At 40.7% G+C, this 25,693-nt stretch overlaps 1 protein-coding gene across 2 annotated transcripts in view; it reads right to left on the reverse strand.

Moving 5' to 3' along the window:
- The window catches only part of EP300 (E1A binding protein p300), a 65,492-nt gene extending 40,570 nt beyond the window's left edge, over positions 1-24,922 (reverse strand). Inside the window, exons 1-2 of one of the 2 annotated variants that reach the window (XM_072868409.1) lie at positions 23,453-24,922; positions 8,351-9,009 (exon numbers count right to left, since the gene is read on the reverse strand). In XM_072868409.1, the coding sequence (XP_072724510.1) occupies positions 8,351-9,009; positions 23,453-23,546 (753 nt within the window). In that variant the 5' untranslated portion in view covers positions 23,547-24,922. The remainder of the gene's footprint in view (positions 1-8,350; positions 9,010-23,452) is intronic. The other variant, XM_072868419.1, reaches the window with a different exon arrangement.
- Positions 24,923-25,693: the final 771 nt, after the last annotated feature.

Raw genomic sequence — 25,693 nt, forward strand, 5'->3', positions numbered from 1 at the left:
AGATAGTAGGAAGGAACTCTGCAAACAAAACAAAGCTGGTGAACCATTCATCCATAGGGGAAGTAGATTCATATTTCACACAAGCGATATGCTCCTTTCTGCAATATGCATTGCCTATTTGCATATTCAACAGTTTTAGCATGCCAGAATATACCATTTGTTGCCATAGAATGCCCCAGAATCTAAAGAACAGTCAGGATCAATCTTGCTAATAAAATTGTTTGTCCTCTGACATTTTTTTTCCATTCCTTGCATTCCCATCTATTTTTTCATGGGAAATTTGGCCTTCTAAGACCAAAACAACTAGCCAGAGGACCAGGAAAACTGGAGATCTTTGTTAAGATTACCAAGCTCTCACCATTACTCCAGACAGGATCTCAGAAGAGCCACAGCTCATAATAATAAAGGCACACAAATACTTTAAGGAGCTGTATTGTTTCAACTCACATTAGCATTTGACTAGACAATGCTCAGTCTCTTTGATGCTTTTTGGTTCAAGTCTAGGCATTTTCCTGCGTCCAAAAAAGTGCATACAAGTGCCTATGGTAGGTTTGTTTCCAATCACTCCCACATTTATTCTCAAAGCATCCTTCCCTAGCAGAAACACCTTGCTTCTGCTCCTTACCAAGCTTCTCCAACCTGCACAGAGAAGTAGCCTACATGGCCAGAGATTACCTGCGATTAGTCAAACACTTTCCTTTTTCAGGTTGTAACATCTGCCAATCCATTATAATGGCCTTCAGTTTGCTTTTACAAAATAAAGCAGGATCAAACCCAAGCCACAGGAAAAGGAGCACAAAACTCACTAAAGAACCTGCCACTTTAGACATCTGATATGTACAAGTGAATTCCCTTGAGGACAGCCTCCCCCCTCCACACACAAGCAATAACCATAATCACACAGCAGTAATTCATTAGACAGCAAAGAAAAGAATCTCTACACATGGCAGATAAACAAACTACGCAATGATCAGGCAGAACTAAAGCAGCTTCCTCTCCTCTGTCGTCTTTGGCACCACCCCTCCCGTGTCTCGACTGCGATGAATACACATATGGTGACCGATGAGGCAGCTGCTGCCAAAAACAGAACAGGTAAGGCTCAAACCCTTCCTGCCTCTCCCTCAGAAGACTAATAAGATCTTACGTGCAATTGAGCAGAAAGGAACAGAGAAGAAAAACGTAAGGATTCAGCAAACACACTTTCAGGACTCTTCCCCATCATCACTGCTGCCTCAAATTGACCAACAGGTTCAAGACTTAGTGAAGGACTGACAGTGGGAATTTGTTTTCCTTAAGAAAACAAAATATGGTTTCCTGTAAGATAGCCTGATCCCTTTGGCTCCAGAAAGGATTTTGAAAGCAGCTATGTCCCCCAAAATAGAAATTTCTAAGCTAAGTTTTCAAGTTCATTAACAATCACAGCTGCCAAAGTTAGCTGACACCTGAGAGTACACTAAAGCATAGACTATGTTGGCCATCACTAACACTGCCCCCACATGACTTCTGCAACTTACACTGCTAACAGCCTTAAAAGAGACCTAACCAAACAATTCAGAATTGAAGGCTGAAGGCACATTTTCACACCCTGGTGTCACATGGAGAAATCAAGATGCCCAACTCAGACAACTGGGGACTTCACACATTGATACCAAAGGATTCAGAATAACTGAGCCAGCTCTGTCCTGGCTGCTGGGGGAGAAACCCAAACCTAGACTTAAAAAAGCACCTTTGCTATGTCACCCAAAATGGAAGCTTTCTGATGAAACTCAGGGATGAGGTTTAACCAGGCCAGTCAACCTTTGTATCTGCAACACAGCTGGATGCAAACTTTATGTGAAGCATCTGGCTTTTTCAAATGTACTAATCAAGTTGGCCCGGCACAAAGATCTCTGATGTTTTTTTTCAAGCATGCACCTTGGCACTGTTTCAGGTGCAAAACCAACCCCTTCAAACAAGGCTGTCTCCATGGCAGAAATGCAGGGCTCCCCTCTCCCTAGGGCTGAGAACCATTATTCACCTCACCAAGGGGAATCCCTTCACACTGCTGTGCCCAGGGACCTGGTAGCAGCAGACTACATACCCAGCCCAGCTGCTCCCGACAGGGGTAATCCTCAATTCCCCATCTCAGCCTACAGGAGAGGCAAAGACCAGAGAAGCAACAGGCCAGGCTGGAGGGCAAGCATGCCCAACTGACCCAGAAAGCCACACACTCAAGCAACACCTAACAAGGATGCTAAAAAACAAATGCCACAAGGTCTCCTGGAACAAATCAGCAGCCATCACTTGGTCCAGGTGAGACTGACACCTCCAGATCCACAGCTGAACCTCACAGCAATGCCCCCCGGTCCTGCTGTCACAGACCCACTAACCTGACACCAACAACCTGCATGCAACTCTAGACTGAGTCAAGAGAAGGGTCATTTGGGAGATTCTTCGCCTGGCACAAGGTGGCCTTGTGACCCTGGCACAAGAAGCAGGAGAATGCTCATGTCATTTGTTGTGATATGTTGAGAAACATGAATAAAAGAAAACATCAAACAGGAAGAAATGGATGACCTCATGACTACAGAAGGAAGATAAAAATAATCCTGTAGAATTTTATCAGTAGGAAACAACCAGAAAGACTGACATATAGTTCATCATCATATTAATGATCTATTGGGAGTGAGGAGTAGATAAACAACCAAGTGTAAAAGAACCAGCCAAAGAAAGGCGGTGTTAGCACCACTGCATGAGACTAGTACAAGGTTTCATCTGCAATACCATGCAAAAACATACATGGCTGAATCATAGCTACAAGTCAGCAAGTGCAACCTCTACTCACTCCTTCCTGGCCACCACCACCTTCCACTGCTCTTCCCATTTCTCTTCTTATCCATCCCATCTGTTGTTTTTCTTCCTCTCCTCACAGCCTCAACTTACTTTCATCACATACGCAAGGACTTGCACACAAGGAAGAGCGGACAGAAATCCACATCACGGTAAAGAGAGGAGGAGGAGGAGGAAACAAGGAAAACAGCAAAAGATGATGGTGCATGGCTAATAGATGGCAAAGGTAATCTCAAATGGTTATACCTTCTACATACACAGTAGAAAAAACTTGACTTTCCTGCTTGTAATGGAAGCAGGGGCTGTCATTACCAGAATGGTGGAAGATGTGCACCTCTCACCCTGTAAAGAGCATGGATGACAAGTTCAGGAAACATCCTAGTTCACAAGCACAAGCATGAGCAGCATCAGATAGGGCCATTCAGACACTCCCCCCATTTGAGAAGAGCAACTGCAAGAGTGGAAGAAATTCCCTGAAGTTTTGTTCTAATGCCATGAAACACATGCATCTTCCATTCGGAAGAAGGTCAAGTAACTAACTCTGCTTCTAGTTTTACTGTTGATACCACAGAGTACAAATTGAGAAGGAATACCTGTTACAGCTGTGCACATCGGCATTACGATATTCTACTGTTTCTCTATAAAAACAACTGCTTAACTGACAGTCTAATATTTGAAAGACAACTAGATACCAGCAATAGTATTGAACAATGATCTGTTTTAAGATTTACAAAGATAAATGCAAGCATGGAGAAGTGACGAAATACAATTAAGTTTTAGTAACATTCTTCCAAGTAATCCAACATTTGCAGTATCAACTATGTATCTCTTATGAGGGTAACTGCAGTGCATGCACTAGTTTAAGACCATACTGATGGTATCGAGTATCTTTCCCCATCTACATGTGCACAAGTGGAAGTTAATTAGCTTTCCTGAAACTGGAAAGTTAGTTTTATTAAATTCCAGCTGGCTCTTTAAAAACAAGAATTTATAATTGGTAAGTTATACATTGTTTTCTAGTGCCATTCTAGTGACTGGTAGAGTATTACTGAACCCAGACACAATCAACTTAACAACAAAATTTTTCCAGTGGTATCTGCTGCATTCCTTCCAAGGACTATTATCGATCATTATTCTTTGCACTTGACTACATTATGTTTTAAGATACCTATTGCAAGACACTAGCATTATTTCACTGCCATCTATGCAAGACACTCCTCTATCCACCCCAGAAACTTAGACTCAAGACAAATCTTTACTGCTCCACTTCTCCCTCAAACACACATGTTCCTCCCTTACACTGGGATAAAGTAAGAAATTATCTATTTTTTCACCCTGGTTCACCAAAGAAGAAAAAGGACCAGAACACGCAATTACTCTTTTAATGGATTAGTACTTGATCATATGGTACACTTGGTACCAGAGTCTAAACAGTATGGATACATTTACCTGTTGAATCAAGCAGCTATTGAAAATAATAAGGCAATCAAGAACACTGACCTTCTACATAAAATGTGACACATAACATGCTAACACTAAGGAACATAAGATGCTTTTATTTTCTTTATCTAATTTTACAGTTTGAGGGTGACATCATCTTCAATCTCTCTGCAACTTTGAACAGGACTATTATTTTGATATTTCTTGTTTTACTTAGAGGAAGTTATAGAGATTCTGAAAAACTACATTTGTCTTTGCAAAATATTGCCATCAATTCTTCTTAACAGAGGTTAAACTGATAAAAAACAAGTGTATTCATTACAATAGGAGAGAAGCCTGTATATACTCAAACAGTAAGCCAAGTGACTAATGGAACTCTAAACATTACAAGTAATTTCACATGCAAGTGAAATACTCACATAGGAGAGGTAGCAGTAACGCCCTTACTAATCTGAACTGCCTTCACATCCATTTCATTACTTGAGTAACAGAACATTTCTTGAATCAGTGGGAGATGAAATCTAAATGACCTGAAGGCCAGGTGAACTTAGTCACTTTGTGATAGAGCACTGCTGTCACAGAAAGACACACACCAACTTATACACAAAATACTCTCCCCTCCTCTAATAAGCAGCTGGACAGTAAGACCGTAACTGGGCACTCTCAACAGAACCCAGTGGAACAAACTGAAGGTTTTAACCAGATGTAACTCCAAATGAAGAATGGTTCAAAACAAGTTAAGAACAAATTCATGTTTCCTATTATAGAACTTGAATTTGCTATCTGTGTACTTTTAACTTAATCAAAGCTGTAAAATTATCTAGTGAAACAAAAAGCCCAAAAAATGCTTAAACACTGAAAGAACCAAAGCATTACAAACAATTTCCAAAATTCAATTTTAAGAGTAATAGGCACATCTGTTGTCCTCCTAACTTGCACACAGGCAAGCACATAGAAAAGAAAAAGCTATTCAAGAAAGCAAAACTTGTTACAATTCCTTTCCCCTCCAAACTTCTAACAGTTCCTTCCTTTCAGGCTAGATCTTCACAAGCATTTTTAAGCTGGTACTGTCACCAAAGCAAGGTCCACACCCTCCTCTCAACTCCTTTAATATGTCCCCTCCCTAGTATCAGCACTAGCTTTTCAACTGATCAGTATAAATTGGATCAGAAAAACAATTCAAATTAAAACTTTTTTTTAAATGACCATGTGAGTTTCAAGCCTGGATTAGTTCCTCAACACAGCCTGTCATGCAACTGGCACAGAGATGGCATGCAGACAGAATTGCTTCTTTGTATGTCAGTGACTGCTTACATCATACATAGAACTACAGCATTAGGCCACAGCATGTAAGCAGATTATGACAGTACAAGTTTATGTATACCAGGTGACCCCAAATCAATCATTTACATTGACATTTGGGACTTTGAGTCCTAAAAAGTAATATACACAACTAGAAAAGTTGGGAAGTACGTGGCTAATGTGTAAAGCAAGTGTTCCACACTGTTGCTAGCCAATGTTTTGGGAGAAGAAGAAAACAATTCAGTAACTCCACAGGACAACAAAAGAAAGCAGAAATGTAACCAATTATGCTTTCCAAATTGACTAGCCACTTGGAGCTCATCTTTACTGTTAGAAGAGCATAACATCTTCCCTCCCAATTAGTTAATATCACAGGAAACCTAAGCTATTCCTCCATACAAACCATTGCAGACAACACACCTGTTTTACTGAGAGAAAACTCAGAGGCAACCCTCCCATCACCTAAAGGAGGGGACTTTGGCAAGCTAACATGATGAAGTTGAACACAACCAAAGTGTCTGGTCTATTCTTTTCTCCTACTGAAGGACATATTCTGGATAATGAACATTTTTTGCAGCAATGAAGGAAACCTACAGACATTATTACACAAACTCCCACATTAACAGCAACACAGTACTAAATTTACCAATTAAAAAAAATTGCTTTTAAAAACAACTGCTTAGGGTCCCCTGTTTTCATCTACTTTTTGAAGATTTGTAGGTGGGAAAAACAAAAGCAGATGGGTGGAGATAAAATGGTCAGGCATAACTGTTGTCAGATTTTGCTAACTCCACTGCATGAAGTGAAACACAGGCTTCCTGCCAACAACCAAACCAACTGAAGACATTCTGGAATTTCAGCCTCCATTTCAGACTGTTCTTTCTCATCCGGCAGTTTCAACTCCTTTACGAGGGCTATACCCACTACACTTACACTAAAAGTCTCAAGGGTTTTTTTTATCAGCAATTAAAGAACTCTAAGTATTTTTAACCAGTCTGGGACTATGAACTAAAAACCAGAAGTTATCATGTATTTAGTCTGAATATTCCCAAAAGCACAAAATGTTCTTACTTTAGATGTACAGCCCATTTCGGAATTTAAGCAAGTGAGGAAGACAATTTAATTTTGGAGTGCATCAGCCAAAAGTTTGATTTTGTGTCCTTCTCCTAGATAAATGAGTTTATTATAGTTCATAACCCTACTTCAGCTCTGCTAAGTAAGGATTAAAAAGTTGCATTTCACTCAAATACCCAATACGTCAATTTTTTACCTCTGAAAACAGCTTTCTGAAGATCAAAGTTTTTCTGGTTTTTTTTTTTTTTCAGACAAGGAGTAATGAATAAGACATTATATAATTCCAATACAAGAATACTTCTAAGTAGTTACATATTTCTTTCCACTGTAAACTGCATACCAACTTTCTACTGTAGTGATCACGCTTTGCAACAGCTTTCCTATCAGGCAAAAATATCTGAAATGACCAGACCACAAAATTGACAGAGAGAGAGAGAGAGAGAGAGAGAGAGAGAGAGAGAGATCAGAACCATTGTTAGCAGCACACTGAGCTTAAGCAAGCAGCTAAGATCAAAGAACTTCAAAATTAATAACATTCACAAGACACTAAAATAATTTTACTTAATGCACTAAAGCATAGCAAAACCATTAATACAGAGCATAGTTTTCATTTATGTTTCAAATACATTTATAGACTATGTTACTTATCATGCCAGGCCCTCCAAGTGGATTGACTTTAGGCACTCCAAGATGGATCTAAGCAGGTATTGCAAAGCACCTTAGACAATCTTTCTCCTCACTAGCCAAGAAACACAAAATATCCACCTAAAGTGAATGGAAATATGTAAGTATTTTCTAGGCTTTTGATCAAAACACTAAAAACTTGAGAATATACTCAACAGGCTCCCTACTCTAAGAAAGCTAATTGTGTGTGACAAAAATTTTAGACAACTCCTTGTAACTTAAACCATCAGGTCTTCTCTCATCTTTTCAGAGTGACCCACAACAACTTTCTTCCAAACTCCTAAATTAAAAAAGCACATCTATTTCCCCCTCCAGTATAAAAAGGGTTTTTCCCCCAGCTTTCTGGTTTACTCTCCTATACACAAAACCCTTCTAAATTTTAAAACTAGAACTGGGTTGGATTAACAGTCATTAAGAACCCAACATTTGTCTTCAGGTGTTTACACAAGCATTCTTTCTCCACCAATAACTCAAATACGTGTTTCTTAACAAGGTCAATGTACGTCTTAGCACATATAATGCATCAGTCCATTAAACCTGTATGTGCCTCTTCTCATCTGCTACAGCATGAACAAATCCTGATCTCGGACAACAAATACCCTCACTAAGTGTCACACAGAAAAAAAGCACCACATCGTCTAAAAGGCCCGGATGGATTTCCATCACACTCACAATACCAGCATCACATTAGATGGGAAAATACCTTTGTGGACAAAGCATAAAACAGAATAAATACAATCAAGTTACTTTTCAGTGTTGTTGATAATCTATACTGCCACAAGATTTCTAAAAAAGGCTTTTAAATCTAGCAAAAGTCTTGCTTGTTGTGCAAGCCTCAATTTTCACCTCCTATGACTGCCACAAATTCCACTTTAGCAGCTTATAAACTATTTCCCACATGATCCAGGATGCTTAAAAAAAAAATATCTTTTTCTATAGAACCCATATTGCAGAGGAATACAACTTACAAAATAAAGTCAACAAGAAGGAAGGTAATAAAGTCAAGCTTAGTTTGTCTTACCTTGTTCATGGCTCCAGGCTGCGGCCCTCTCAGTCCACCCTGACCTCCCATCTGTGGAGAGCCTTGCTGCAGCGTCTCAGCCAACAAGTTACCAGCACCACCCATTCCTGGGTTTGGGTACGGCATGTTAGGTCGCCCTCTGCCTGCTCCAATTGAACCATTCATGACTTGCCCCTGCATCATCCCCTGTCCATTGCCTGCTGCCAACATCCCAGGATTCATGCCAGCATTCATCCCTGTGTTCATTCCCATGCCAGGCTGATTAACTGCACTGTTTACTGTTGGCATCATTCCTGCTGTGGATTGGGCTGAAGGACCCTGATTTGGTCCGCTTGCACCCATCGTCATACTGGGAGAAGTCAACCCAGCCTGTGCCATGGGGCTTTTCACCATGCTGTTTAACATTCCCATTCCAGGACTATTTTGCTGGGTTTGACTGGCCATGCCCTGGCCAGGGCCACCAACCCCCATATTGAGATTTGGGGAGCTACCAGCCCGTAAAAGTTCAGACAGCTGCTTGTGTTTAGAGGCAGCATCTTGTGCCAGGCCAAGGCTGGTCTGCAGCTGATTAATGTCACCGCCATTGGTGAGTCCCAGTTCTGTGGAGCTGATCAGTTCATCTGGCAAGTCATGTTCCAGATCAAAGAGAGATCCAAAATCTGAAAAACAAAATAAATTTTACATGAGGTCAGAGTAACCAGTAGTGTCTTGAAGAAAAATCTTGTTCATTACTTCCTATTTTTTTTAAGTAACTAGCAAAACTTTACTTTCTATGTTCCAGCAAAATTCCCGTGTCAGTCATTACTGAAAACTACCCAATTTGTCGTGATATAAGTATTTTCTAAACTTACAGAGTCTAAACTAGAGAAGACCATTCTACTTCACTCTCCTACAATGCTGTGTTGAAAGATCACTGGGTATCTCAGACTATGACCTCTGAACTTAAAAATTTGACAAGGAAGTAAAGAAAAAAAACTGTATTAAAAAAACCCCACAGTTAGCCAATGGACTTAGACTACTAAAAGGCTGATGGGAAAGCACAGTAATTTTTAACTTTCACTGAACTACGTCTGTTCCAAAAGTGACAGAACTAATATAGTAATACAGTTTCCAAAAAAATGTTTACTGTTTATAAAATAATAAATAGAGGTTTGGTTGTGGGTTTGGTTTTTTTTTGGTTGTTTTTTTTGTTGTTGGGTGGGTTTGGTTGTTTTTGTTGGGTTTTTTTTTTTTTTTTTTTTTTTTAAAATCTTCCACATCCAGTCATTCCCAGCACAGAATTGCAAAATTCCATTGAACTTCACTGGACAGCCAGTATCTTCCCACAACGAACACTGTCAGAAAACAATCAAAGTAACCCTCCTAGCCACAAAGCTGTGAAAAAACACTAGGATGAAAAATAAAATTCACATCTCAAGGGCCTGTGCAAAGCAATCCCCAAGGTAACCAAGTAGAGAAAGTTTACTATTTGGGATATATAGATACAAGAATATTACAGAGTACCCAGAATCAATTTGCTCAAGAAAACAAGAAGTTCTTAGGTCTGCAGAAGCAGCATGCACCTTGATCTGTATATTTAATCTATGGTAGTTAAAAATAACCTAGAAAGTTTATGGCTAAAAACTGATCCACTGTGTGACGTAGCTATGCACAACTAGGCTGTAAAGCTTAATATTTGGAATCTGAGAATACCTAGTAAAGGAGGGTTTTTTTAATGTTAACCACTGGAACACTTCAGCACCACTTCTGCCAGAAAGGTCATTTTATGGATGCTCTGTAGGAGGTATTGCACCGCATTTTCAAAAATTTCAGATCTAGACAATAACCTAAAATACTACTCATTATCTCAGCAACTGCATTTAAAAGGAAATATCAATTACACTGAATTTGAGAAAGGCTGGCAAGATGACTTGGTCCAAATACTAATGGAAAAAGACTACAGTTAAACAGCACGTAAGTCAGAAAAAGCTCATCAGCATTAGAAATCTATTCAAAATATTTCACACGATACCATACCCAAACTGCCAAACTCCAGTACTAACAGAGCTTCTACAACTTCACAACTGTTATCACAAGGAAGATCATGACTTAAGAATTCTGAAAATACGGTATGAGGTTGGCAAGAATGCAGGTATACCACAACAGAGGATATTTTATAACTCTATTTATATATTCTTCATTACTGCAAAGCACCAGAGACAGAATGAAAATTTCCACTGAAGAACTATGTTTTAAACTATTAAAATCAGTTAGCCCATTCTTCATTAACGTAAATCTCATGCTAAAAGTTATGCTTTGCAACACATACTAAGGACTGATCTTTCATTTGCATCACTGGTATTCTTCAGCATGACTGGTATTTTTGAAGATTCAGAAGTGAAGGAAAAATCAGAATAATAAAGCTTTGTCCAAGCTCTCCTCCATTTAAAATAATGAATTCAGAGTTTTGTGTCAGTGGACTTATCTCAAAACACACCCCCTCCCCCCAAAAAAACCAACTTACAATGCTCAGTGGTTAGCTTAAGAATTAAATATTCATGAACATGGGAAGAGTTACAGTAGAAGAGACTCTTGAATTAGAGGGGAGATCAAGGAAATGGACAAAGCAATCAAAAAAAATACATGACAGTTTAAAACAGCTTCAACAGGCATCTTAAGATGCCTGTTAGGATACCTTTAGCAGGCAAATGTTGAAGCACCACATCCAGAAAACACTCTGGCTAATAACCAGGCAAACAGGCTGTGAGTGAGGAAGGAGTAAAAAATGTGATCAGTAATTCACAAGTTAGCCTGCTGTCCAGAAAAAAAAAAGTTCTTCTTAATGATGAACAAACAAAACTGAAAACAAAAGTTAAGTGTCTGGGAGGAACATGAGCCAGCACAAACCCTGTACCTACCTAACATAACCATAAGGGCAGCACGCAGTAACCTCCCATCTGGAAACTGGGAAACAGCTGTTGAGGCAAAGATGCTTATACAGCTCAAAGGCCAGTTTTGTGCCTGATTGTAGCTGGGGTAAAAACTTCTGCTCTTGAATAGACACAGCTTCCAGGACAGGATGAGCCCCAAAACAAAAATCTCCACTTCACCTTTCTTGAGATGAGACCACTGTATATTAAGCCTTTCACAAAACCACCTAGAAAAGTGATCAGTAAGTGTCTAAGTATGAAGAACTAATTCGTTTTTCAAACCACCACAGAATATTTTCTCAGAAAGACCCATTTAGATGATTTCAGATATAACACTGCAAAGGGGCAGTGCAATTCTTGTTTTGAGATACAAAGATTTGTTCATCTTTCTTCACAAGAAAACATTAATCTGCTTCTCTGAAGACCTCACTCTTTTTGAAATTCCCCCTCCTCATAAATGAGAAGATAATTCCAGCTTTAAGGCTTACTCGCTCATATCCAACTGGGGTATCCAGGTACAAGCTACCTGAGCTCCTTGGCCTGGTCATTCTGTGCCACCCATGAACAGGGAGAAAAGTGTCATAAAAACTCAGTGCTTTTAATTCTTTTTATTAATGTCTCAAAACACAACAAATCAACAGCTACGTTAATTAAAAAAAAAAAAAAACACACCACCAAAACTAAATGGTTGTGTGATAATCCCAATTGGATTAGTTCTTTACATCAAAAAATGTAAACTGTTCTTTCCATATAAGACTAACTTGTCAGAATTTTTAATCCTAGAGAATACACAACAGGAAATTTATCATAAAAGAATACTATCAGCTACAAGCCAAAATCATAAGTAGTAAGTACCAACAATGCAATATTCTGGTGTGAGTTTGCTCTTTTTACAAGTCTTTTCCAAAAACAAAACTTCAAAGTATTCTTCAGCCAGTAGATAAACAACAAAACTAGAAAAAACTTTCAATTGTCTGGTCAACTATGAAAATTACATTTTTAGTCAACTGCCACAAGGCGGAAGTTTTCAGATACAGGACTGAAACAAACAGTCTCAAAAGACCATAAAGATCAATAAGACTTTGTGTATATCTAGCAACAGTTTGCAATCCATTTCACCACAGTCTTTTAAATATAATACTTATGCTAAAGCACACTGTAGAGAGTTCTACCTACAACCAATCCCAAAACTGACAAGGCTGGGCCAGACAGCTCATAGACTACATGAAAATAATGGCACATACACTCACACAAGAGCCAAAGGCATAGCTTAAGACAATGGTGATAAATATCCAGAGAACTGACTGACTTTCCAGCACACTGAGTCCACTGCTAGCCTTGCAATCTGTTTCATTAAGGATACACACGAAGATTTCTTACTAACAAAATTAACCTTGTGGGAAGGCACAAGAGGCAAGTTAGTCCTGCAAAGGTTTGTCTACCTGATTCATAATCCCTAGAGATCTTAGGGTATAGCCAGACACAGTATCTGGCCCAAGAGCCTAACACACCGTATCTGGCCTAAGAGCTCAAAAACATCCAGTTATATGCAGGCAGTAAGTGGTAGAGCTACATCTTGATCAGTGGCACAGAGTGATTCCACATTATGTTATTTCTGGTATTGCTAGTGTATCTCTTTCCATAGGTAACAAGAAGATATAGAATAGATTGCTACTGCCACCTAAGATTCAAAGGAAAGAGAAGGAAAGTACCTCCACAAAACAACATCTAAGTAGGTAATCAGAAAGTCTTAACCCAAGGTAGTCTCACCATGCAAAGGCATATAATAATTCCTTTTAGGAACTGTACCACTACTGAACACTTAAGCAAGTCTTTCTTTGTAGAGTCAAGAAACTGGCCTGACTTGCCCTGGCTACATCAGATCTGTAGTGACAAAGTTGGTCAGAAAAGACAGTAGATGGAGCAGGTCCATTTCTTCCAATGGCAGTCCAGTTAGACTGGATTAAGTAGTATGAACTGCACCCTAAACTGTGAGAAAGCAGCTTCAAAAAATCAGTGTGCTAACTTGTGTTGCATACTATGGAGTATTTTCTTAGGTTTGGACCCTACTTCTAAAAAGTCTGCCTTTGACAGTGTCTGATCTGCAAGATGCAAGGGAACTGTCGGCCTGGGTTGGAAACCCACCTGGCACCAAAATGGAGTTTAAACTAGTACAGATTCAGAGTGTGCAATCAAAATCCTTAAGTGAGTAAGACATCGGTGCCTCATCAAGTGATCAATTTTCAAATCAGTGATGTAACAGCTCTCAAAGCATGCAAGGCAAGGTAGAGATTTCTGACAATGCTTACAATACAAGGAAAATATATCCATACTAACTACTTAGCAAAGAAATCCACATGTGGGTTCAAGTGGCACATGCTAGTTTCTTTTGTCTGCTTTCTAGCCTTCAGTCATTTTCTCATTTCTGGATTAAGACAACAGACATCTATTCCCCTTTCAGAATAAAACAGGCATTTTATCAATATGGAGATTATCTGGTTCTAGCAAATAGGCTGCAGTGAATAATACTAGCTTTCTAAGAACTTGCCCACATGCTACAAAATAGCAATAATAGTAGTAGCTTTACTCTCATGTGTACTGTACCCTCAGACTCAAGACATTCAAGCATTCAGTCTCAAAGAACAGTTGGTATATCTGAAGAAACAGCATCATGTGTGAACAGTGACACCTGAAGAACCCTGCATGCCAGGCATGTAAGACAACTTACTCCAGTGCTTACCTCGTTGCTGATCTTACAGAGGTAAGAGACTTTACAGTTCCTGTCCCTGCATCCTATTTATTGTATTATATTCTAAACACAGACATATCAAGTTAGAAAGCTGCTGAACAGTCACCTCTTTGCACAAATGTTTCTGGGCTCCAGAAACATATCAGTGCATCAAATTATATCACAGTCGTTAGGTTCACAACAAAACAACTGGACAAGGCTTAATACAGGACACTGAATACAAAGCATGCATATGACAGGGTTGACTGGAGCCACAGATGATGTTGGACTACACAGAAAACATTATACCTTTGCTGCGCTTTCAGACAAAGAATAACAATAAGCTGCCGTGGTCCCTATCTTCCCTGCATGGCGACATGAAAGCTATCCAGGAATTGAACAGGGCCAAGTTGTAACAGAGAAAGTGCCCAGAGGATACAACCAATATCCCAGAGAAACCACGCATTCAAGCTTGCAGCCAACCACCAGCGTGACAGGCCCTGAAATGTATTGTCTGAAATGCCCTTAAAAAAGCACCAGAACTCAAAACATAAAAATAAAAAAGGCAGAACAAGATAAGGAGACACATTCTCACAAGATGATTCTCAGGTATGCATGAAAAATGCAAAAGCAAAGGTGAAGCACAGACATCAAACAAAGTGCTAATAAAGAAACTCATCAATTCCCAAGGCCTCTGCAATGGCAGAAAATTAAGCTAAGACATGTTCAGACAATTTTATCAGGGGAACCCAAGTCTAAGAAAGAGGCAAAAACTCTAAGATTCCTACCAGGTGGGTGTGAGAGAATTTTGCTATACGGTATTTTGGAGATCAGATTTATTCTTACCATTAAAGCCCATTAAGGAGAAGGCTTTTCATGTAGATCCTTTGCGAAGCCACAATTACCCAATGGTAACACAAACTCTGCCAAACCGTTTTTCCTACCATAAAATGTAGAGTTAATTTAAATCAATCTACTAATCTGATGCAAGACAAGTGAGCAAAAATTCAAGATTAGCCTAAAATACTGAGGTCTAGATTCATCATTGCAACTACTGCTTCTAGAATCCTAGGACATCAGTCCCTATATAAACCTAATCATCGCTCACCCCCAAAGTGGAAGTATGATGCAGAGGTCTTCACTATCGCTTATGTAACAGCAACTGAGAATCCTTATTCTGTATTACACTATTTGGGTAACAAAGTCTTCAGCATTAGACTTCAATATTAATTCTGTGCCCTGCAAGAAACTGGGGAAGCACTGCCTCCTTCTTTCCCTGCTAATCCAGAAATGACCTGAATTGCTCACCACATCAAGAAACTTGATAATTTGAAGTAAGACTGCAAACAATACAAGCAGAAAACACATCTAAAAAGGACATACTCAAAACCCCTGGAAGACCACACACACAAAGGCACAAAGCATGTTAGCGTGTCATGGTAGTGCACAACTTCAGGCACAGATTTTTTAAAAACAACCAAATGTTTGTTGGTGAAAAAGTCCGATTCACCATCTAGAACGCACATGAATTCATTATTAGTTGTAACAACCAGGTATAAACATTTTACAAGTCTAAAAAAAAAAATCATTCTAAAGAAGCAACAACTTATTGCTCAACATCTATCAAAGACTATTGTAGGACCTCACTCATTTCATTTTAAGCTATCCTAATCCTTAATCAAACACTGGTGTCAAAAAAAAGCCTGAATTTTGCAAAGTCTCAATCATCTGCAAGTTTAAGTCTTACTTGTCACAAACTAATATAAACAGAAATGCCAGTTTTAACAGATTCTGGTTGATGCATGTTTTTTGCAACTTCAGAAGAAAATTGTATTTATAACAAGCTTTTCATTTTCATAATCACATTCAAAGTTCTTCAAAAATACAATTTTTAGAGACATAGACAATACCAGGTGTTTACCACTGAAAGCCATAGTGAAAATTCAATGGTTATGATTCCGGAATATGGAATTGTAGCTGTTCTAGGGAAACAGAATTGGTGTAATCATATGGAAAAGACTGGGTGCAAGAATCAAGATACAGTACATTTAATGTTTTAACATCACTTAAGGGGGAATTTCGCAGACACTGTTGTTTGTGTACCTGCCTATTCATGCTTTTACCTAACAGTGCAAAGGTATAGTCATGCCATCACTGATGAGCCAAATAAGATGAATTTTTGAAATTTTAATTCCAAAACGCTAAAGTTGCAGAGTTAATAATTTGCTTGTGAACATGTTGCTATTTGCATTAATTTCATTGGGCTACCTTTAACTTCAGTGAAAAGTCTCTACGTTAGTATTCTTATTCCCAAGACTATCCTGTGTATGCCACTGAAATTCCCATAAGACCACCTTAAGTTACCTACTCTTGGTCTGTGGTATCGTTAAATAGTAAGAATGGCACGTCAGTTGGGAGTCTGATAAATTGTGGACCACCACGCACACAAGTCTGGAAAGTTAGAGATGCCTTGCTGGTCTGCTATATTGGTGGGCAAAAAATAGGTACGTGCAGATAGGAAGGGAACACTCATATGTGCACAAACACACTGAATCAGTTTCATTTTAGAAGTGATTACAAACCAGTTTCAAGAAAAGAGTAAAGTTCACTTCATTGTCAAGTTAATGACTTTTAAATGATGCAATCTGCATATACAATTGGCAAAAAATCAAGTCAGTTTTCTGAGTATTACTGACTTGAGTTCATTCAACATTACTCCCAAGTAAAGCCAAAACATAATGCTGAATTTATGTACAAAAAAAATATAAAAATAAACAAAAAAACAGAAGTCAGCAGATCAGACGACTCTATCTTGAACCAGTAATTCCCCAGAGCTCCTGAAGTTATATTCACAAATACATAAAAGGGACTTTAGCTTCAGCAGAATTTGTACTGAGCAAGCCATATACCAGCATTTTGCCGGAGTTTTATTTTTAATTAGAATTCTAAGAGAAAAAAAAATGAGATACTATTTTAGTTCATTAACACAGTAAGAGTATGTTGTAAGAGTGATTACCTATTCACGTATATTTGGGAGTTCTACAAAGCAAGAAACAGTAAATCATGATTCTGCAAGCAAACATACGGTTCAAAACTCTACTTACATCTCTTACGGAGGTGCAAAAAAAAGGTGTAGTACAGAGGTGTTTTGCACCATCAAATGGAAAAAAGCAAAATCTTTCTCTGCCTCATCTCACATCCACCAGTAACAGAAAAAAACCTGCACTGTTTTGAAGGTCCTAACTTGCACTTTTTTGTGAAAATCCTAGTTTGGACCATGATTTCATCTCCTTGCTCTTCCTATAAACACACCTGACATTGCCAACTAAACTACAAGTTACTACGATTGGAGCCCACCAGAATTCAACACCCCTTTTTCTGATTTTCTTCAAAAAGTTTTGGAAGAAATGTGTGCTTCAAGAAAAATATAGCACGTCCAGTTTTTAAGAGAATTTTAAATACATTCATATGCCATTCCATTTTAAGAAAACTTGTTGGTATTTAGGAAGAGAACGAAGTCATGTTGTCAGATATGTCACTCACGGCTCAGGGAAAGGATTTCTGTGAATTGCCCTCATTCAACTTGTACTTGAAGTTCTACAAATTCAATGTAACCACGGATGTTTTGTCAGTGCACACATCCATATGCAAAGACAGATGTATTTTACTTCAGCCTGCTGCTACAGTTTAAGTAAAGACAGAAAAGCCAAATCCTCGGAGAGAGGTGTGCACTGTTTATCTGACAGTGAAATCTATGCGTCAAAATTACTCTGTTTGTCAAATAATAAATCTAAATTACTTTTGGCCAAGCCCTCTCAGAGGGGGCACTAGTTAGGGTGATGAGAAAGGTTAAAGTAGTATCATTACATTGTTGGAACAAGCACTGAAAGGCTGCCCCTGCTTTAGCAGCTAAGCAAGTGACACATTGGAGATAATCAAGCAGCCTACAGAGAAGATGCAAGAAATACACACTAAATCATACAAAATTAATATCTAATAATAAAGTAATTTTCTCCAAGTTGTAAAGGTACAAGAAATTAGAATTTCTACAGTAGAAGTTCAGCATTTATCCCCAGTACGTTATGAAACCCGCATCCCCTAAAAATGTACGCTAAACCTTAGAGTCTGCTAGACCCTTCCCAGATAAACTTTGGTTTTCTGCAAATACAGAACTGACCAATAACCTGAACTAGGGACCCTCTAGACTAAATCCAAACCCTGCTCTAGGACTGTGAGGAACAAGATGCGAAAGTTAGTACTTTTTTTCAATCTAGTCTTTAAATGCCCAAGTTCAGCAACAAAAGTTTTCCCTGCAATATCAAACTCGTGATTCTGTATTTTTAAATTGCAACTGTAAACTGGTTTTCTAGTCTCAAAGGTTTTTTATTTGTAAGGGCTCAAGATTCAGTTTTACATCATGGTATGTACGGTCCTTGTGTTGCAGTGGATATTTTTTTAAAAAGATTAGGTACCTTTCTAACACTGCTCAGAAAAAGTAGATACCTATGTCAAAGACACACACACAATCCATGTGGTGAAAGGGGCAAAAAAAGCAGAGATACAGCAGTTTGGAAATCTACAAGGTTCAAAAGTCTGCAAGATTTTCTTTTAAAAAGTCACTAAGCACCATATGAATGATCGGTTTACTTTAAGGAAAATCTTGCAGACTTAAATTCTCTTAATTTAAATTTACTCCTTATGCAGTTACTTCAAGAACCTACTCAGCTACAAGGCAAAGATCCCCCTTTTTGCCACGCAAGCATCCACCACAGCAATACTTGATTTACAGTATATGTCATCCATCAAACCATATTTTAAGGCACCTCTCATCTCAGAACAACTAATACTTGGGAAAAAAACAGCAAAAAAAAAAGTGGCTCTCAACAAGAACGGATAAAAATATTTAACTGATAGCTGCAAGTTAAATGTAGCTAATGACTTGGTCTTAAACATTACCCAGAAAACAGATTTGTGAAAAGTATTTAAAAGTAGTATATACAAACAGTGGGGGGGGGGGAACCCATAGCTGTCTGAAAACAGACTAGAACACCGTGCATATGCCTCTGGAAAAGGCAGTGAGACAAGATTAATATGATTCATTGCAAGCAAAGAAACATCCTGATACATTTGGAACAAATGAAAGATGAGCATCAGTCAAAATTGCAGTAGTCCAGGCAAGAAGTTCTGTTACAAGTCTTAGACCTTTGATGTAAGGGAGAGTAAAATTTTAAAGGTCACAAGCAGTTCCTGAAAAAAAAGGAACACACAAACTTTACAAGAGACGGGTACTGAAAGGGAGATTGAAGATATGCTATTACTCAGAATACTTTTGGGTATACTGAAGGATGTCAAGGCACATACCACAAATACGTACACTGATCTCTGATATAACACACGTGCCAACTAATTGTAGAAAACATGGGAAGTCAGTTACAGCAAGCCAGAAACACTAAGCACTTAAAATCCTGTTTTTGGATCTAGCAACCCAAAGACATGATACCATACAACCACGCTGCAGCAAAGAGTATACTCCATTTTTATTCCTTGACGAAACACAGCAGTTTTGAACCCAGAGCCCAAAAAGCTTTCCTAGGTCACAGAAAACAGGTTATTTCTAAGGGGGGGCCCTGTAAAACATTATTAAACTCTCCCTTCCTGAATATACCACATAGAAATCTGTATGTGGCAATTTCAGTGCACCTACATTACTGCAGGAAAAATTGAGGGGTTCACAAATAAAAAGTCCCCCGCCCCTCCCCCATCACTGGTTTAAGGCATCCAGTTAAAATGTATCTTTATGAAAGACTTCCACTCATTTACTCAAGGAGATAACTCTTCAGGATGCACTCAAATTATTCTGTTATAGTGGGGGAAAAAAATAGACTGCTGTACACCAGTTTGCTAATACAATGTTTAAGAAAGTCTTGTTAGACTAGACGCAACACATCAAAACAGTGTTTCTACCAGTAAGGAAAAGTAAGCAAAATGAGCTACACTGGCAAAGTATTTATGCCAGTGTAACCATGCTGGTACAGAAGAGCTGTACTAGCATCGAGTGTCAAAAACTCACATCCCATACTAAGGATACTGTACCAACAAAAGGTGACCCCACTGTGGAGCTGCAATAGTATTCAGAAAACTTTGGTTCAAAAACATCTGGACAAGATATATGTATAATTACCATTCTTCTTTGCAACAAATTTAACATTTAAATTGAAAAAAAGTTGTAGAAAAACCTCTGGCAGTTTAAGGGAATCCACACAGTCCTGCTCCTGAAGCTATTCTAGAACTACACAACATTTAAGAAAAAAAATGAGACCATCCAAAAATTCTAATATACTAAACAACACCGACAATACCAAGACTTTCTAAACTACTTCAAAATGTTTATTACAAAATGTGCTACAAACCTTTCAGCTTCCCTGTAAGTCTAAGTTATTCTTAACTCCTAAAGAAGGGATTGGCACTAATAAAGCAACTCAAAACTACGCTAATGCAGTATGTTCTACGGCAAAGCAAATTCTGAGCAGGGAACACATGAACCATTTAAGACTTTTAAGACAGAAGGAGATGCAGCACTGCAACAACAGTGGGAAATGCAGCTATATTTGGCTGCTGCCAATAAATCAAGCGTATTAGGACAATCTTTGCCGACTTCTTTTTAAAAGAAAACCACCAACTTTTGAGTTTAGTACATTCCAAGCCCAGAATATCAGCATCATCCAGGTCTACAGTGAAAGCATAAGTGAATTAGACTCAACTTAGTCTTCAATATAAATACGCTTAACACCTGCAAGTTTGAGAATAAGTTAACTAGAGTCATTAATTGTTTTAGGTATCTAACAAGCTAAAAGAGTATTTCAAATTAAGAAATTCATCAAAAAGTTAACAGCAAGAGAGACACACCGAAAGATCCACTACACACGTGCTGGAAAAAGTTTCACCAACAGCACAAGTTTCTTACCTTTCTCCTTCCCTCTCTCTAATGATGCGTGAATCTAACAGTTTTAGAAAGAGTGCTTGAGTAAGTACATAAGCACCACGTTATTTATTTTCTATAATTAACTAAGGAGTGGGGACAACACAACAGATTCTATAAGTGGAACTGACTTAATGAAATCTGTTTGCAGTATTTCAAAGCAAATTTAAGGAGCAAATAGGTTAAAAAAAATGTAAACTTCAAAGCAGTTTCCCACAACAGCAAAAGTGGGAGGAAAAAAGACTGCAGTCTCTCAAGCAGCAAATGAAAAAATATAACCCTCAAAACACATTTACTGGTTAAGAGGTTCGATTTTATTTAGAGAAACAGATATGATATCATATTAAAAAAACACAGAAAGTGGAACTGTCACAAATCCAGGTAATAAGTTGTCAACAAAAAAAAAAATCCAGAAGAGTAAGAATCCTTTAATAGTTTCTACCTAGCACATATAAAGTGTTCGCACCACTATAAACCTTTGCATAGCTATCAGGTGATGCCAATCTCAATCACTTTGAGAAAAATTAACCCATTTGTGCACTACTGAAACTGTCCAACAATCCCTAGTGTTTCACCATAACTAAAAAGTTCATTTATTAAGCTGCCCAGTAAGCTAATAATTAAAACAGACTAAGTATTCTGTGAAAATCTACACCTGTTAAACTGAAATACATTCAAAAATTATCCAAACCTTATTTGATCATAAATGTCTTAACTTAGATATGTGCATTCACCTGAATCAAAATACACCTTTAACTTTCATATTTTTCAAGTATCAGGACTTCTCTCACAAAATACATCTTTATTTCACCTCTCTAAACAGAGCAAGATAACCACTATCAAGACAAATTAAAAATGGTTACTACTAAATTAAGTACTGGTTTCCAAGTCTAGCTAGAGCTAGTTCTTGGGGTTTTTTTGTGCTAAAGAGCAGCTTCTCCAACCCTCTTCTACTCTCTTACTAGAGACCTGTTGATATTAGGAATAGTCATATCCTCCTAGTTACAACATAATATTGCCTATATCTAATATGCTCTAAAAGTTACACACAAACTTTTCAAAACTAACATGTCATTCACCAAAAATAGAGAAGGCAAAAATCAAAATTTTTTGTCATTTTCCAAATTTTCCAATTTTCCAATCATCTTGGAAGATGATTCCAAGTAGAATCACATCCACTGTTCAACCAAAAACCAGCTTCTAAAACCTTCTGTTTACTGTCAAATGAGGTTTTTTTAAAAAAAAAAAACAAAACAAACCCAACTCTTCCTTTTTCTTGCCAGCTGTAACTGCATTGAACAAGACCACCGGTGGCATCAGAAATGCCACCATTCACTAGACTCTGGCCGGAGGAAGCCTATGGGATATGGAGGAGGCCAAGAAGATCTAAAGTGAGTTCAAAGAAACTCCTGCAAGACAGGTAACCAAGTACTCTCATAGCAAAATGACACCAAATACTCATCTGCTTCACAAGAAGCATTAAAAAGCTGAACAGCCCTTTGTTACTCCCTCCCCCCTCCCAGTACAACCAGTTCATATTTGCTAGGGATTGGGACACTTAAGATTTCCAACCTCTAGCTTGCCTTCACAGCATCCCTGAAGACCTTTGCAGGACTGCAGAGAAGCCCCTTTATCTTCACAGCCCTTAAGTCTACAGGGGAATTTCAGACATTTTGGTCTCGCAGCAAAGAAATGGGAGATGCAAGATGAACTGCACTCCATATTGATTCTTAATGCAAATAAGGTGAAATAACATTTCATTTCTAAGAAGGTAAGAGTCTCGATAAACCTTATGCCCCAAGCTTGGGATCTGGATTTTGGTTTTAGCTAGTTTTTCCTAAAGTCGATGGACTGCTTGAATCAGAAAAGCAGGTTTTAGATATCCTTCTGCAGGGAAGAGTAAGAAGAATTGTAAAAAGTAAATCAGATAAGCAGACTGCATGTAAGAAGAGAATAGAAAAATCACAGAGAAAAAAAATCTCGTTTCTAAACAAGCTGTAGAAAAACCTTGTATATGTAAAATAAAATAAGAAACAAGACACATTTGTGTGCACGAACATACACATGTAATTCAACAATAAAGTGTACAAAAGCATCATCTTTAGCACTATTTCGTATTTGTGCAATTGGCATTAAAGGCATATGCTAAGCAAGGAGCTCAGTAATAACTACTATTGTGAAACACACGAAAATGACAAACTGTTAAGTCTCGTCTGCAGTTGATCAAAAGCACAATAAACTGCACAGCTTTGCTTTCAATCACTTCCAAAAAACCAGAAAGGCAGAAACACCCGAACACCCTCCCTATGCCATTAACGCCACTAGGTTCAAACGGAGCGAAAACGGGAGAAACAAGACAGAAAGGACGAAGGCAGGCACGAGTTAACAGCAGCAAAAGGGAGGAGGAGATTTAGGCAGAAGAGGGGAGAAAAGGGCAGTAATTGCGGCACCGAGAGGTGGGGAGGGCCTGGGCCCCCGAGACTGACCTGTGCCGTCGCTGGCGGACACGGAGAGCGCCGGTGAGGAGAGTTTAGGCCGCTTGGCTGAAGGCGGGCCCGGCTCCACCACATTCTCGGCCATTTTTAATTCTTTTTTAGACAATCACTCAGAGCAGAGAGACGGTGGGGGGTGAACCCCAAAACCTTCACCTTCTTCTCGGGCCCCGAGTCGGCTGAAGAACAACAATAACGCCGAGAGCGAGCGAGGAGGACCTGGCGGAGGAGGGGGGCCAAGTTCCCCTTTTTCTGCCCCTCGGGCTCCGGGAGGGCGGCAGCGGAGGAGCGGGGAGAAGGTGGGAGCTGGGGCGGGGGGGGAAGAGGCCTCTTCCCCCAGGCGAAAGGGCTGAGCGAAGATGGGAAGAGCAGGTAAAGCCCCCGCCAAAGGAAAAAAAAAATTAAAAAAAAAAGAGGCTGGTGGGTTTTGGGTTTTTTTTTTCAGTAAAATTAATCCCGGCTGTTGTGCTGCTGGTGCTTCCTTGCCGCCGCCACCATCATCATCTTCATCCTTCGGGGGGTCTCCTCCTCCTGCTGCTGCCTCCTCACCGCCGCCATCAGCCTCTTCCTCCTCGGCGCCGTCCTCCTCCTCCTCATCGCCACAAGGAGGCGGGCGAAGGAGGGGAGAGGAGGAGGAAAAAAGAAAAAAAGATCACCGTCCTCTAGCAGCAGCTCCTTCCCCCTCCAACACCACCCTGCAAAAAAATACCCACCGCCAGCGACAAGGCTGGGGGGGAGGCGGCGGGGAGAGAGGCAAGGCGTGCGCGGGGTCCCCAGCTCCACTCGCTTCTTCCTCGCCCGTCGCTAATGGCTGCAGAAAAGGGAGCTGTAAGGATGAGGAGGGTGAGGATAAGTCCCAGGAGTCTCCGCTTCACATCTTGTTGTGCAGGGAAGGAGGAGGGGTTGTTGTCCTGATGGAGGCAGCACCGATCGCGGGATTGGAAGGTGGGGGGCGGGTTTCAACACCCTCTCTGCCCCCCCCCTTCTTCTCTTCTTTCCCCTTCCTCTTTCTCTCGCTCTCAGTAGCAGGCTGCCCCCCCCTCCGGCGCAGGCAGAGGGGCCGATCCCACAGCAGCGGCAGGAGGAGGAGGAGGAGGAGGAAGAAGCCGGCCCCTCCCCCCCTCTCTGCCTACCTTCCCCCCTCCCGGGCGGCCGAGGATGGTTGCGAGCGCTGGCGCCGGGCAGGGAGGGGGCTGCCCGTCTCCGCTCCCGCGGACCCACGGGCTATGCGGGGCGCGGAAAGCGAGGGAGAAAAACCTCGGCCGCTGCGCGGGCGCGGCGGGGACTCCCTCTTCGCCTCTGCGAGGGTGGGGAAGGAAGCGAAGAGGTTGGTAGTCGGGGGGGGAGGGGGAGGTCGGTCAGCGACCTCTCCGAGAAAAGGAGGGGGGAAAAATTAAAATAATAAAATAGAAGAAAAATTACGGCGGGGGACTCGCCCCAGGGTGGGTTAAATGGCCGGGAGGGGTCCTCGGCGCTCCCCGGCGGGGGGTGGGGGTGGGGTGGGGCGGGACGGCGCAGGCAGCGCGGGGGCCGAGCGCAGGCTCCCTACTGCCCCTGCCTGGCGCTCGGCGGCGGCCCGGCTGCGGCCGCTCCTGTGGCGTGTGTGGCGGAGCGGGCAGAAGCGGGGACGGAGGGGAGCGGGGGAAAGAAAAGAAGTCGGGGAGAAGGAGAAGAGAGAAAAGGAGAGAGAGAGGAGAGAGAAGGGACAGGCAGGCTGGCGCGGGGGGGGTGGGGGGGGGGCGTCTCGGCTCCTCGCTTCTCTCCCCGTCCCCTGGCCGGGCCCCTGGGTCTCTCTGCGCTGCCCTCCCCCTGGCTCGCCCCGTCCGGCTCGGCCTCTCGCTCTCGCTCCCTCCCTCAGTCGCTCACACACAAACAAAATGGCGGCTGTTGTTTCTTCACTCTCCCGAGTCCTCGGAGGGAAGCGAGCGGCGGCGGCGGCGGCCGGAAATGAGCCAAGAGAAAAAAGGGGGCGGGGCCAGGCCTGGGGGCGGGGCCAGGCGGCGCTGGCGCACACAATGGAACGCGGGGGGCTGGCGTGCCGCGGGGGGGGTAGGGGAGTGGACCCGCCCAGCCGCCGTCACGAGACTGCGCCTGCCCAATCAGCGCCCGCCTCTCGTCGGACTCTTCCGCAAACTGCCTTGGCTCCGCCCCTTAAAGGCGAAGGCGTTTTTTAATTAAAAAAAAAAAAAAAGGCTCCTTCTTCCTCCTCCTTCCTCCGCCCCTCACGCTCTTTTC

This window comes from Ciconia boyciana, chromosome 1 (assembly GCF_034638445.1).
Source record: "Ciconia boyciana chromosome 1, ASM3463844v1, whole genome shotgun sequence".
Taxonomy (NCBI): Eukaryota; Metazoa; Chordata; class Aves; order Ciconiiformes; family Ciconiidae; genus Ciconia; species Ciconia boyciana.